Source organism: Hyperolius riggenbachi, chromosome 3, assembly GCF_040937935.1.
Source record: "Hyperolius riggenbachi isolate aHypRig1 chromosome 3, aHypRig1.pri, whole genome shotgun sequence".
Lineage (NCBI taxonomy): Eukaryota > Metazoa > Chordata > Amphibia > Anura > Hyperoliidae > Hyperolius > Hyperolius riggenbachi.
Window position 1 is genome coordinate 360,241,035 of NC_090648.1, and position 12,775 is coordinate 360,253,809.

General features: G+C 44.5%; 1 protein-coding gene across 1 annotated transcript; it reads right to left on the reverse strand.

Moving 5' to 3' along the window:
- Window positions 1-294: 294 nt before the first annotated feature.
- LOC137561553 (chymotrypsin inhibitor-like) lies at window positions 295-12,222 on the reverse strand. Its single transcript, XM_068272868.1, has 4 exons — window positions 12,144-12,222; window positions 11,951-11,979; window positions 6,175-6,296; window positions 295-569 (listed from the first exon to the last, which is right to left on the reverse strand). The coding sequence occupies exons 1-4, from the start codon at window positions 12,199-12,201 to the stop codon at window positions 467-469; spliced, it is 312 nt and encodes a 103-aa protein (XP_068128969.1). The 5' UTR covers window positions 12,202-12,222; the 3' UTR covers window positions 295-466.
- Window positions 12,223-12,775: the final 553 nt, after the last annotated feature.

The following is a 12,775-nucleotide window of genomic DNA, read 5'->3' on the forward strand; positions in this document are numbered from 1 at the left end:
TATCAGCTGAGCGACAGTTTGTACACACACCCGATTTGACGTCTGAACGACCGGTCGTTTGGAAAAATCAGACGTGTGTACGCCCCTTTACTGTGGAGAGGGAACAAAGGGTTACTCTAACCAACTATCTAGCTCTGATTAAAGAATAACTCTGCTCAGTTTCACAATAATAAAATATTGAAATTAATTAAAATAATTGGCAGAACATTTTAGAACATATAATATACATATATATGTACATATATACAACATATATAATAAACTTAAAGCAAGATGAAGATCATTATTTCTCTGCAATAATATGAGATTTGACCAGGTGTTTCTGATGTGTCAAGATTAGTTACATGCTTGTTTCTGGTGTTATTCAATCACTACTGCAACCAAATAGTGCAGCAGAGCTGCCAGGCAACTGGTATTGCTTAAAAAAAAATGTCAGCTTCCACCTTCTTCTCACTTCAGTTGTCCTTTAAGCCTTCTGACCTCTATTCATTTTATTATAAGTTAATGAAATAAATTGTTTTCTTTTAGCGCACTGCCAATTGGTTTTGACTCTGAGGTCTTGTTTTGCCCTGGTAAACAAAAAGAAGAGAGCTGATGAACTGGTAAAAGGTATAACATAAAGCATTATTGTTGTATCAATTTACATGTATATATAAAAGTGATAAAAGTGATCCAACACTGACAAAGATCATCTGATGCTGGATAAGTGTACTTTCTGGTTGCTTGAAATTCAATGTTAAAAATAGGCCTAGCTGAGACACAGGGGCGTAGCAATAGGGGTTGCAGAGGTTGCGACTGCATCGGGGCCCTTGGGCTAGAGGGGCCCTGAAGGGCCCTTCCTCAACTACAGTATTAGCTCTCAATTGGTCCTGTGCTCATAATAATCACCTCTATAGATGCTTTGAATAGTGGTAATCATTACCAAACTGTTTCCCATCCCCTACTTGCACCTCTGACACTGTAGTTGCCATTGGCAGGTTTTGGTGCGCCGTATCAATTGTTATGTATAGAGTGCTTGGGGGGCCCCATTTTAAAACTTGCACCGGGGCCCACAGCTCCTTAGCTACGCCACTGCTGAGACAGTACTATACCCCATGCTATATACAATGCCATGAATGCTATATTAAATGTTAACTTTATACCCGAGGATACCCGGTTACAGAAAAATGGATGCTGTGTGTGTGTGTGTGTGTGTGTGTGTGTGTGTGTGTGTGTGTGTGTGTGTGTGTGTGTGTGTGTGTGTGTGTGTGTGTGTGTGTGTGTGTGTGTGTGTGTGTGGGTGTGTGGGTATGCAGATGCTTACCGCACCTTCCGTGTGCCAGTATCCTCTTCCACTGTGCAGTAAAAAGGCCACGTTACGCTGCCGAGGACGGCACTGGTTGGTGCTCTTTGACCCAGACATACTTCTCTGTGCATGTGCAGAATGTCAGTTCGACAAAGTTGTGGCCATGAACCCCATGTGAGCTTCCAAAAACACTTTAGTGTCTTTCCACAGCTACCGTTTCAGAACTGGTGTGGTGCCCTGCCATCCTAGCAGATTTGCACAACCACACTGTGCTGCGAGCATAGGTTCTGAGCCTCAATCGACTTTCAAGTACTATAACTCCTGGATAGAGCTTTCCTAATCATATGGCAGTGATTTGCCTATTGAAAGTCAGCTAGAAGTAATTGGGGATCTTTTTATCCTTCCCCTATATATCAGGGCCTTATTAATTGCAAAGGTCAACTAGCAAATACAATACATGCTACAATACCCAAGTTTCCTATAACTACATCTTCACTGGATACACAACTAATTACATCCAATTTAGGCCTGGACACCTCCTGAGGAAGTGACTAAAGTTCACAAAACGCGTGTAGCTTAGGCCCGGTTCACACTTGCGGTTTAGTAAAAACCGCACCGGATGTCCGGACCGCACCGTATCCGGACCGGACCTGATCCGTACGGTTCCTATCCGGATCCGGTCCGTTTGCATCCGGTTTCCGTGCGGTGTGAACACGGTTGCGGTCCGGATCCGGTTTCTTAAGGAGATAACATCCTTTTAATTACCTGGGGTCTGGGAGGTCAGCAGAAGGGTCTGGGGTCATTGTTGGAGACAGGTGGACGTGTGGAGACCATCCGTGGATACAGAGACTGCAGTTGGGACCATGGATCCAGGCATTTACTCGTAAACCTGGGAATTCTCTCTGTTGTTACTCGTAAACCTGGGAATTCTCTCTGTTGTTCGCCTCCTTCAGCAGACATGTTGCTGGCAAAAAGAGCTCCAGCATGAAATCGCTGCTGCCCCACTCTTCGCTGGGCCCATGTGGTCCCCATCCAAAATGCATAGGAAGTGGGGTAGAACGTCCGGTTTTTGTAGCCAGTGTGTTGTGCGCTCTCCGGCTCTCATTGCTTTGTATTGGCCGGATGGTGCAGTCCGGCTCCGCTCCGGATACGGCTGCCGGAGGAGCCGGACCAAAAAATAGCGCATGTTGGAACGGACGCCGGAGTCCGGATCCGGCCCGGATCCGGTCCGGCTCCGGTCCGGCAGAACGGACGCATGTGAACGGACGCATAGGCTTTCATTGCCATGCCGTGCGTCCGTTCCGTCCGTTCTGAAAGCGGTCCGGCTCCGGCACGGCGATTCCGGACGGCCACCGCTAATGTGAACCGGGCCTTAGTGCTCGGCCCTGTATATGATGTATAAATTGTGTTTTTGTAGTTAATATGGTGGATGATTTTCCCAAACTACAACAAGATATATATTATCCAACACAAATTGGGTTTGTAATAACAAATGTACTATAAATGCAAAGTTTGTATGGACTATGGTGGCTTGTTATGGTTTTAACAACGGTCTTCCACAGTCTTCATCTATTTTAAGATAATGAAATAAAAGTGTTAGGGCCCGTTTCCACTAGGGCGGTTTCGCCGGCGATTCGGCAGAGTTTCCCCGCACATCATTCGCACGGGGAAACTCTGCCATAGGGGATGACGGCGCTGCGGCGGAATCGCTTGCGGGAGCGATTCGCCCGGAACCCCCCGCAGATTTCGCCACGGAGGCTGCGAATCCCATAGCCGTGCATGGCACGGCTCATGGGATTCGCCTGCGATCCCGCCCACCGGCTCAGTGCGGTGTGCGTCTGCGAGACGCACGCCGCACTAGTGGAAACGGGCCCTTATGGTTTTATTACAAATCAATGACATATGACTATATCATTTTTTTGACAAATCCATACTTATTCCCTTAAAAGTGCAAAAGGCCTTAACTACTATATCCTATACCCCAGCCAGGGTACACATGTTGCAGCCCTCCTCCTCCAAACTTTGTGGCACAAATGGTGGACATGCCCAAAAGTAATTGTTTCTGGCAACAGATCTGTTTCTGTGAGAATGGCCATAATACCCGAGTTGTGATGGAAGTGATTTGGACAATGCAGAGGCAACACAGAGTCTGAAAAGCGTTGCTCTGTCTGTAAAGCTGCGTTTGGGGCGCCCCAAACGCGGCTTTACAGACAGAGCGGCACTTTATTTGGAGTGAGGAAGTGGGCTAGATCCCACGAAACACGTTGCCTGTGCTTAATTGTTATTAAACTTCTTTATCCAAAGTGATTTGTCGTCTATGAGGTAAGCCACCTCCTCCTTTCAAATTTTATTGTTTTTAATGCGTTTTATACACCAACTGGGCGCCTCTTCACCTCCTGTTGTACCTTACTCTCCCCGCTCCTTTCCCACACACCTAGCCCAAGGTGGAATTCCACCACCCCATAGGTCCAGAGTGTATGGGATTTTTCCAAGAGAGCGACCGCCTCCAGGATTGAAGGCACACCTGAGTGGTGTCAGGTTAAGACAATCCACCTGCTTAAAGTGGTCAGTTGCCCCTTGCGCAACCCACCTTTGTGAGTATTCCTTTGTCGAACCCCCCCCTTTTTAAACTTTCATCTTTTCGTGACATACTGCACCATTTGGGCTCTCGTTGTCTTTGTGCTTTTTCCCCAGTACTCCATACTGTCCAGCAGGGAGCACGTCACAGAGAGGTTGGTGGAGCTAGCCAATTCACCCTGTCAGCACAGTCTGCCACAGGTTGTATGAAATACAAAATGGTGTGGAGCAATTTTCCAGCAGAGGCCTAATATGCAGCAGGACAATTCACACCACAAAATGTGTGAAAGTAGCCTTAAAGAAGTATTAAGGGGGTAGGTGGAAAACTGTACTCCTTTAAACATCTTTATCTCTTTGTTCCCAGTTTGTGCTCTCTCTTAAAGCGGACCCAAACCAAACATTTTTTAATTAAAAATATTTAGTTGCACCACTCTGCCACATACAAAGATAAATAAACACTCCTTCAATCCTATGATCATTTCAGTGCAGGCTTTTCACCCTTCTCTTTTCACAGCTAGGATTATACTGGGGGCAGCCATTAGCAATTCCTCCATTGCCAGACACCATCTACTCCACCAGTTTGCCGGAAAAATTCCGGCAATTTGAAAGGAAGGGAGGGGTTCCACCAATAAATGTAAAATATTTTATATTTGTCATCATGCAGCTGAAAAAAGGCTGCTATTTATTATTATAATTTAGAAAAAAGATTTTATTTCTGAAATCTTGTATTTTTAATTTGGGTCCACTTTAAGTTCTCTCTTGTGCATTTGCCTTCCTTAGTAAAAAGGATGATAAGTTTCCCTAAAATATTTGTCCTGCTTCCATCACTTTTGCAGTAATTTGAAAATTAAACATGAAATATGAGAGTAAGAGGCGCCCTGGTGTAATAAAAGCATCTAAAAACAGTTTAAAAACGGGAAATAAATTTGAGGTGGCTTACCTCAGTGACGAAAAAATCTTTGTATTTTACAAAGGTTTTTATTAGTAGCACAGGCAACGCGTTTCGCGGGTCAGAGCCCGCTTCCTCAGGCCAATAACAGTGCCAAACTAAATGACAGATTCAGCAAAGGGAGCCTTTGCTGAATCTGTCATTTAGTTTGGCACTGTTATTGGCCTGAGGAAGCGGGCTCTGACCCGCGAAACGCGTTGCCTGTGCTACTAATAAAAACCTTTGTAAAATACAAAGATTTTTTCGTCACTGAGGTAAGCCACCTCAAATTTATTTCCCGTTTTTAAACTGTTTTTAGATGCTTTTATTACACCAGGGCGCCTCTTATACCCTTATTGTGCAATCATACCCCCTTACCTCACCCGTCTGAGGGGTGGGTACAGACCACACGTGGCTTCGACCACGGCGGATATCTGTCCCCTTTCTTTTACCAAGGAGAGCGACCGCATCCAGGTCCCTAGGGACCACCCCGAGTGGAGTCGGGTTTGTTGTCTCCACCTGCTTCCTGTGGTCGGTTGCCCCTCTGCAACCCACCTTTGTGAGTAGTGTCTTACTTTTATTACGTTCAATTGTTTTTGACATACTACACTATTGGGCTCCCACTTTTGTCTCCTGTATCTTTTCACTAGAGGGTGTTATTGACACCCACATCCCACTACATGAAATATGAGAGAATGTGATAGGCAAAAAGCATAAAACTTAAAACAGTGGGCCACACTTATCACTCTAAAGAAGAGCTTATACTAGGCTAAAGTTACATATACACTTTTGTAAAAATGTTGCCCATAAGGATTAAACCCAATCCTCAAGGGTGATAGTTCCATGCATGAGATTATACAGATGTTTTCTTCTGCTACAGCCAACTGACATGCTCTGTTGCAATGGAGTGTGTGTGTGCATGCGTGTGGGGGGTGGATTGGGGCAGCAGCTTCTGGCAGGCAGGGTAAGCAAAACGGCCCCAAACGGGCCGTTTTGGGGGGCTGGAGGGGTTGCAGCATGAGTATGTATCTGCCGCTGCCCACCGCTGCACACACAAACTATTCAACGCTGGAGGGGAGCGCAGAGGGAAGAGCCCATGGTGAGGGGGGAGGGGGCTTTCCCCTCATGCTTGGGGCCATTTTGGGAGGCTGGAGGGGTCCTCCAGCCTCCCAAAACGGCCCCAAGGTGAGGGCAGGAGCTGCAGGCCCTATTGTTACGCCAGTGCAGTGAGGCCACTCAATAAGCCAGTGCAGTGAGGCCACTCAATAAGCAATTATAAGACAGCAACATTTATACTGTTATCACATATTTGCTTTACAACACAACATTTTAACAAAGGTTTATTTTAAATTCAAATAAAAGTTACATCCTATTGTGTACTTACCGTTTGGCATTGCAAAGATGGCATTCATTAGTATAGGTAGTGTCATCTGTCCCACATACTGGCTGATAGAATTGAGGGCAGGCATAACCCCCTTTTACAGTGTCTCTGTACTCACATACAGGCTGTGAAAAGAACAAGGCACCTGTCATTTGTGTTATCTGACGTGTAATGTGAACTCGATCCAGTATGGTCACTATTTGGATTACTTTTAAAAAGTAAAAAAATAATGAATTTGCAAGGAGCCCTATTCCATTCATATTGTTTAATAACAGTGGGGCACTGGAGGACCAATATAAATACGAGTATGGCCCTTGGCATGTAATAGATGGGCACAGCACTGGAAACATAGTAAGCCAGTAGAGCATCACGGAACAGTAGCTCATATTCAATGGTCTTCTGTGGTTATGACATTTTAGTAAAACAGTCTTTAGAAATCAATTTGATGTAAGAAAGATACTTCTAAAAGCTTAGGGCAGGTTCATACTACAAGGGCTTTTGCTAATGTAATCAGCTTGCCCTTATGTTCGACCGGAATATGGCAGCCTGAAAACTACGATTCCTCAGCGCAAAAAAGGCAGTGCCATAGTGCCTGTTAGCACTAAAGTCTTGCATACCAAGCAGACGCATTCTTGTACTGAACAACATTTACTCACTGTAGTTCTGCAACTTTTTTTGAAATGTCATTTTTGGACTTACTTGCTTTGAGTAGATTATTGTTAGTGCTAAAGTCTTGCGTAGGAGGCAGATGCATTCTTACACATTTATTTGGAGGCTGTAAAAGCTCTAAACAGTCCAGAAAACTAAACCAAATTTTCCCCCCACTGACTCAATGTTTGAATTCAATGTTCGATTGACCTGAACAATATCAATATTGAATTGAACCGATGTCCGTCGAATCAAACACAGAGTAATCTTATGGAGATGATCTAACTGAATTCATTTTGTTTGTTTTATTTTTTAAATCACAAATGTGTTGCCTGCATTTTTCCAGCATGTTTGATTGCGCTCCTTGGAATGCTTAATGCTGCAAGATCGTAACTGCCTTAAATATGTGAAACAAAAAAAGTTACAAAATTGTCTGGGGATTTGCAGTGCGAACCAAGCCAAACACAAGACCAACACACAATACAATGGCACATTGCATCACCGCAAAGAAAGGCACAAGAAAACTTTGACAAAAGAGTTACACAGTGGGGATGGTCAAGCTGATGAAAAAAAAATTGAGTTGATGCAGGCTTATGCAAATTGTGTGTGTAAATGTATGCAGCTTGAAAATGGACCAACCAAATTTCACCTCAGCAGCATTTTCAAGCACACACACAGACACACCTTAATGCCACATACAAGTTAGGTAGCATAGCATGTACTATCTTTCGTCACACTAATAGTTTTCCCCTTGCAGGCAAATACTGTAACTGCCTCCTACTTTGCCATGTGCTATAACAATGCTATATGTTTCAATAGCTTCTTCACTAGACTAGCAGCTGTTCGGTTTTCATCCAGCTCCAGGAGTAAATTCAGTAGGCACTCCACAACACTCTTCAATCCTTTATGCATTCATTTTTATTCAACGTTTCAGAGTTGAGCCCTTTATCATGGTATACTGTACAACATCAGCCCTACATGAGCTGGTTCCTGCACTGGTTTGGTGATAATGGCATATGGGGCTGCTGCAGAAGCATTGTGGAGTCCCCACTGGAATCTTGTACTGACCATGGTGCAGCCATCAACCTCAGTGCAAAACCAATTTAAAAACAGGGGGAGCAGGCATGTCTAGTGGGCTCTCCTCATACCCACTACACATGCCACTGCCAATACCAGGTGTTTGTCAGTCCTGCTGATCTCTTTGGCTGCAGTAGTGGCTGAACCACACACCTGAAACAAGCATGCAGTTAATAATCCAGTCAGAGCACCTGATCTACTTGCTTGTTGAGGGGCTGTGGCTAAAAGTATAAGCGACGCAGGATCAGCAGGAGATTCAAGCAACTGGTATTATTTTAAAAGGAAAAATCCATATCCTTGTCAGTTTAGGTTCCCTTTAAAGGATACCCGAACTGACATGTGACATGATGAGATAGACATGTGTATGTACAGTGCCTAGCACACAAATAACTATGCTGCGTTCCTTTTTTTCTTTTCTCTGCGTGAAAGAGTTAAATATCAGGTATGCAAGTGGCTGACTCAGTCCTGACTCTCCCTCACGGATAAGACATTGCCATTTTTTTTTACCTCTTTCTTGCTCTCAGAAGCCATTTTCTGCAAGGAAAGTGTTTTATAGTTGGAATTTCTTATCAGTGAGGGTCACACTGTAGTCACTTCCTGTCTGAGTCAGGACGGAGTCAGCCACTTGCATACCTGATATTTAACGCTTTCAGGCAGAGAAAGAAAAAAAGGAACACAGCATAGTTATTTGTGTGCTAGGCACTGTAAATACACAGGTCTATCTCATCATGTCACATGTCAGTTCGGGTATCCTTTAAGGTATCCTTTATGCATGAGAGCCAGACTTATTGTATAGCAATAACTGGTTTGGTTCTTGACGCTGATAGATCCAGCTCCAGGCACACCCTGCTGCCTATACTGTATATCCACTTACAGCCTGACTTCTGCCCCTCATGTTAGAACTCACAACAATAAATAGCTTGGCCCACCATTTCTAAAATCGTCTCAGTGTGATGAGTTTTTCCCTAAACTGTTGAGTATATGATAAAAGTGATCCAACATTATTTATACAGTAATAGTACAACTTCATGAAGATATTAGACCTTTTACTACATGAAGATAATTGACCTTTTATTTATGGATTAACTTTTACTATATGGTCCTCCTTATTGTAAATGTATGTCATGTTTAGGGATCGTAATACTTGTGACTATATAGATTTACATCCTGCTGTCCGCAGAGGTGTATCTAAGGTATGGCACAGCATGCCTTGTGCCGTAGATGCCAGATTATTGGGGGTGCAGCCATGCTGCAAAGCTGAAAACAGGGTAACTATGAATTATTGCTTGGCTAAAAAGTATTGAGATATGCGAGTGCTGTGAGCTTAAGCATATTGACAATGAGGAGGAGCGTGTAGAGCAGGAGGTCTGATCTGTTAATGGAAGCTGTCATTAGGTGCTGTCTGTCTCTGTAGTGCAGTCTTAGGCTTGGTTTACACTTGCAGCAGATACAAAATGGGATGATAAGGATGCTCTAGTGGCTGGATAGTGTAATGGTTAATGGCCTCTGACACAGAAGACTTGGGTTCCAATCTCAGTTCTTCCTGTTCAGTAAGCTAGCACCTATTCAGTAGGATAACTTGGGTAAGACTTCCTAACAGAGCTACTGCCTATAGAGGGCCTCTCAATGGCTGCAGCAGTTGTGCTTTGAGTCCGCCAGGAGACACGTTATTTGTCTTGTCTCTTCAATCCGTCGCCATCAGTTTTGCATCCACTGCATTGTCTGCTTCGATCACAATCACCGATTCTCACGTGCCCCCTGGTTCTGCCACTTCTGACTTTTCCTCCCAAAGCTGGTAAACAGACCAGAGGGTGGTAGGAGCGTGGGGCTCTCCACAGGATTACAATAGACCTATTTTACCTAGAAACAAGGAGAAAATTCAGAATTTCCTTTTGTTTGAGGATTCCCATTAGTCTTTTGCAACCCAGTGGAGTTCCGCATGCTTCTGCCAGCCACTGATCTGTTTCCCAGGACCAAGTGGAGGAAAAAGCAATGGCAGAACCGGGGTACACGTGAATATTTGCGTGACTGCAGTGAATGAAGCAGATGAAGCGTGCGCAACAGTGGCGTAGCTAAGGAGCTGTGGGCCTCGATGTAAGTTTTACAATGGGGCCCCCAAGCACTCTATACATAACCATTGATATGGCACACCAAAACCTGCCAATGGCAACTACAGTGTCAGAGGTGCAAGAAGGGGATAGGGAACCGTTTTATGATTACCACTATTCAAAGGATCTATAGAAGTGATTATTATGAGCAAGACCAATAGGAAGCTAATACTGTAGTTGAGGGAGGGCCCTCCGGGGCCCCTCTGGCCAGAGGGCCCCGATGCGGTCGCAACCTCTGCAACCCCTATTGCTACACCCCTGGTGCGTGGCAAGCAGCCTAGTGAGAACAGACACTGTCCATTCTCATAGGCTTTATTCTGGAAAAAAATGCAGCAGGTTTGGACTCTTCCGCAACACAGTAAACAGATCCATTTTTTTACAAGTGGAAGCAGATCTTATGCTTAACATTAGGATCTGCTTCCTGCGCTGGAGCAGAGCTTACATTTTACCGAGCAGGTACTTATTTTAATAAGTGGGAACCAAGCCTTATCCTGATGTCTGTTATTGGGTGCTGTCTTTCACTAAGGTCTCATTGGAGAAGGCTGTCTGTTACTGGAATCTGTCATGGGGTGTCTGTTACTTGGTATGTCATAGGAGGCAGTCATGCCTCACTTCAAGCTGGACACGTCCACTTCAAGCTGTGACTGTTACCATCTCTTTCAACAGGTCCACCCTTCCTCCCATGTAGCTCAGCATCAGTGCTTGCCCTAGGCTGTCCCCGTGTTCCTGCCACTCACCCAATGCTGGAGATCAGGGGAACCTCTAGCCATTTTGTCACTCCATGCTAAAAAAACCTGTGCCTCCCCCCCCCCCCCGCCCCCTAGGCAGCCCCATGAAATCAATCATAATGCAGCAGCATTTCACCAGGAAATAATCATAAAGCGCCAATTTTTCACCAGAAAATATTTGTAATCCGGCAGTATTTCTCTAGAAAATAATCATAATGCGGCAGCGTTTCTCTCATAATCGTAATGCGGCAGCATTTCACTAGAAAATATTCAATGCAGCAATGTTTCACCAGAAAATCTTATGCGGTACTGATTCACCAGAAATTACACGTATTTTGGCAGCGTTTCACCAGAAAATACATGTAAATGCATCAGCGCTTCAACAGAAAATATGCAATACGGGCAGCGTTTCAGCAGAAAATATACGTAATATGGGCAGCGTTTCACCAGAAAATACACATAGACAGGGCTCTTCTCCCCCCCCCCCCTCTCATTAGTTCCCCCTAATAGCTATGATACCTGCCTGCACCCATAAAAAAAAAAAAAAAACATTTACTCACCTGCAGAATACTCCTCTTCCGGTCCCTACGGCGCGCAGCAGCTTCTCCGATGATCTTTATGCAGCAACTCCAGCTGCAAAACTTCCGTGCTGACAGGCAGAGCAGGGCTACAGCAAAATGGCCCCCCGAAGTCCTGCACTGGAGACACAACTAGTCTAGTGCAGGGCTTCGGACACCATTTTCCTGTAGCCCTGCTCTGCCTGCTGGAACCCACAGCCTCCGTGGGCTGCAGAACTGAGCTTACGGGCGGCGGCCAGTGAATTGGACACAGAATCTAGTGAGGGGTGGCCGCACCCCCCCCCCCCCCACACACACACACACACACACACAGCACTTGTGACTGCCTGGACAGCCTGGTAGACCAGGCGTCTCTGCAAGAGGGTCAGAAGGAGGCACAAAGGGGGATACAAGGAGTCACAAAGGAGGACAGAAACAGTCACAGGGGGACTAAAGATTATTTGCACCTTATCAAAAAATTACAGATCGGACTGCATTAAAGTGGACATCAAACCTACAACATAAACCAGACCATAAAGCCATGCCTGTGCAGTATTACTGTTTTCCTACCCCTTGCTAGCTAAATCATCTGACCCTACAAAGAAATGCCCTGCATGGCAGCATACAATTTACATGTCACTATTTGTGGGATTGCACTTACCTCCCTTTCTGCAGCAACATAATTCACATCTGGAAATAAATAAATAGAAAAATATAGCAACCAGCTTAACAATGCTAATGCTTTATAAAATGCCAATGTGTTACAAATAACTTCTGCATCATAAATTCTCTTCTGCAGAAAAAAAAAATTTGATTATATAAACTTCAGATAAGCACAAGTAGCTAAAACAGACCTGAGAAGCTGAACAGTGCAATGAGCACAATAGTGAGCACTCCTCCAGTAATCTTCATAATGTAAGGATTATTCTGTACTGTTCTGCTTCAGAAAGCTGGCACTGGGCATCTTTTCTTTTATACAGTCTTCACAGAGGCAGGCCTTAGACGCATACATCCTTATTCTAAGATAAGTGTTTAAATTAGGTCATGCCATGTGATCATATGTTGCAATGTAATTAGGTTTTAAATATTTGTTGAAAGTTTGGGCTGTTCCTGATGCTTTAGTCATTCATTTATGGGAAAACTACAGTTAGCACCTGCTAAAGAGGTTTTGAACAATTCTTCAAGGTGAAAATTCACTCCTCCCAGACGCAGGAACAGACATAGCACTTACCCTATGAATTAATGACATGGTTAGTACACCCTCAGGGTGTTTGCCTAACAGGTGAAACTATCCACTAACCCACACTTTGTGAGACTATCAGACAAAAACAATAACACCGGGCGGGGTCATTTGTTCAAAACATTGTAGCAGGTTCTGGCCCATATGCATTTAACTTTTTCTCCTTAGTGATATTTTCAGACTTGTCAATAAAATGTCTTTTAACCTCTTTAGGACCATGGTGTTAAACCCCCCTAGTGACCAGGC

Bases quoted from the DNA above. Each gene is read 5' to 3' on its own strand.
- LOC137561553 (XM_068272868.1), bottom strand. From the start codon at position 12,201: ATGAAGATTACTGGAGGAGTGCTCACTATTGTGCTCATTGCACTGTTC. The intron at 11,980-12,143 runs GTCTGTTTTAGC...ATTTATTTCCAG, and splicing joins TGCACTGTTCAGCTTCTCAG to ATGTGAATTATGTTGCTGCA. The intron at 570-6,174 runs GTAAGTACACAA...TTTGTTTACCAG, and splicing joins CATCTTTGCAATGCCAAACG to GGCAAAACAAGACCTCAGAG.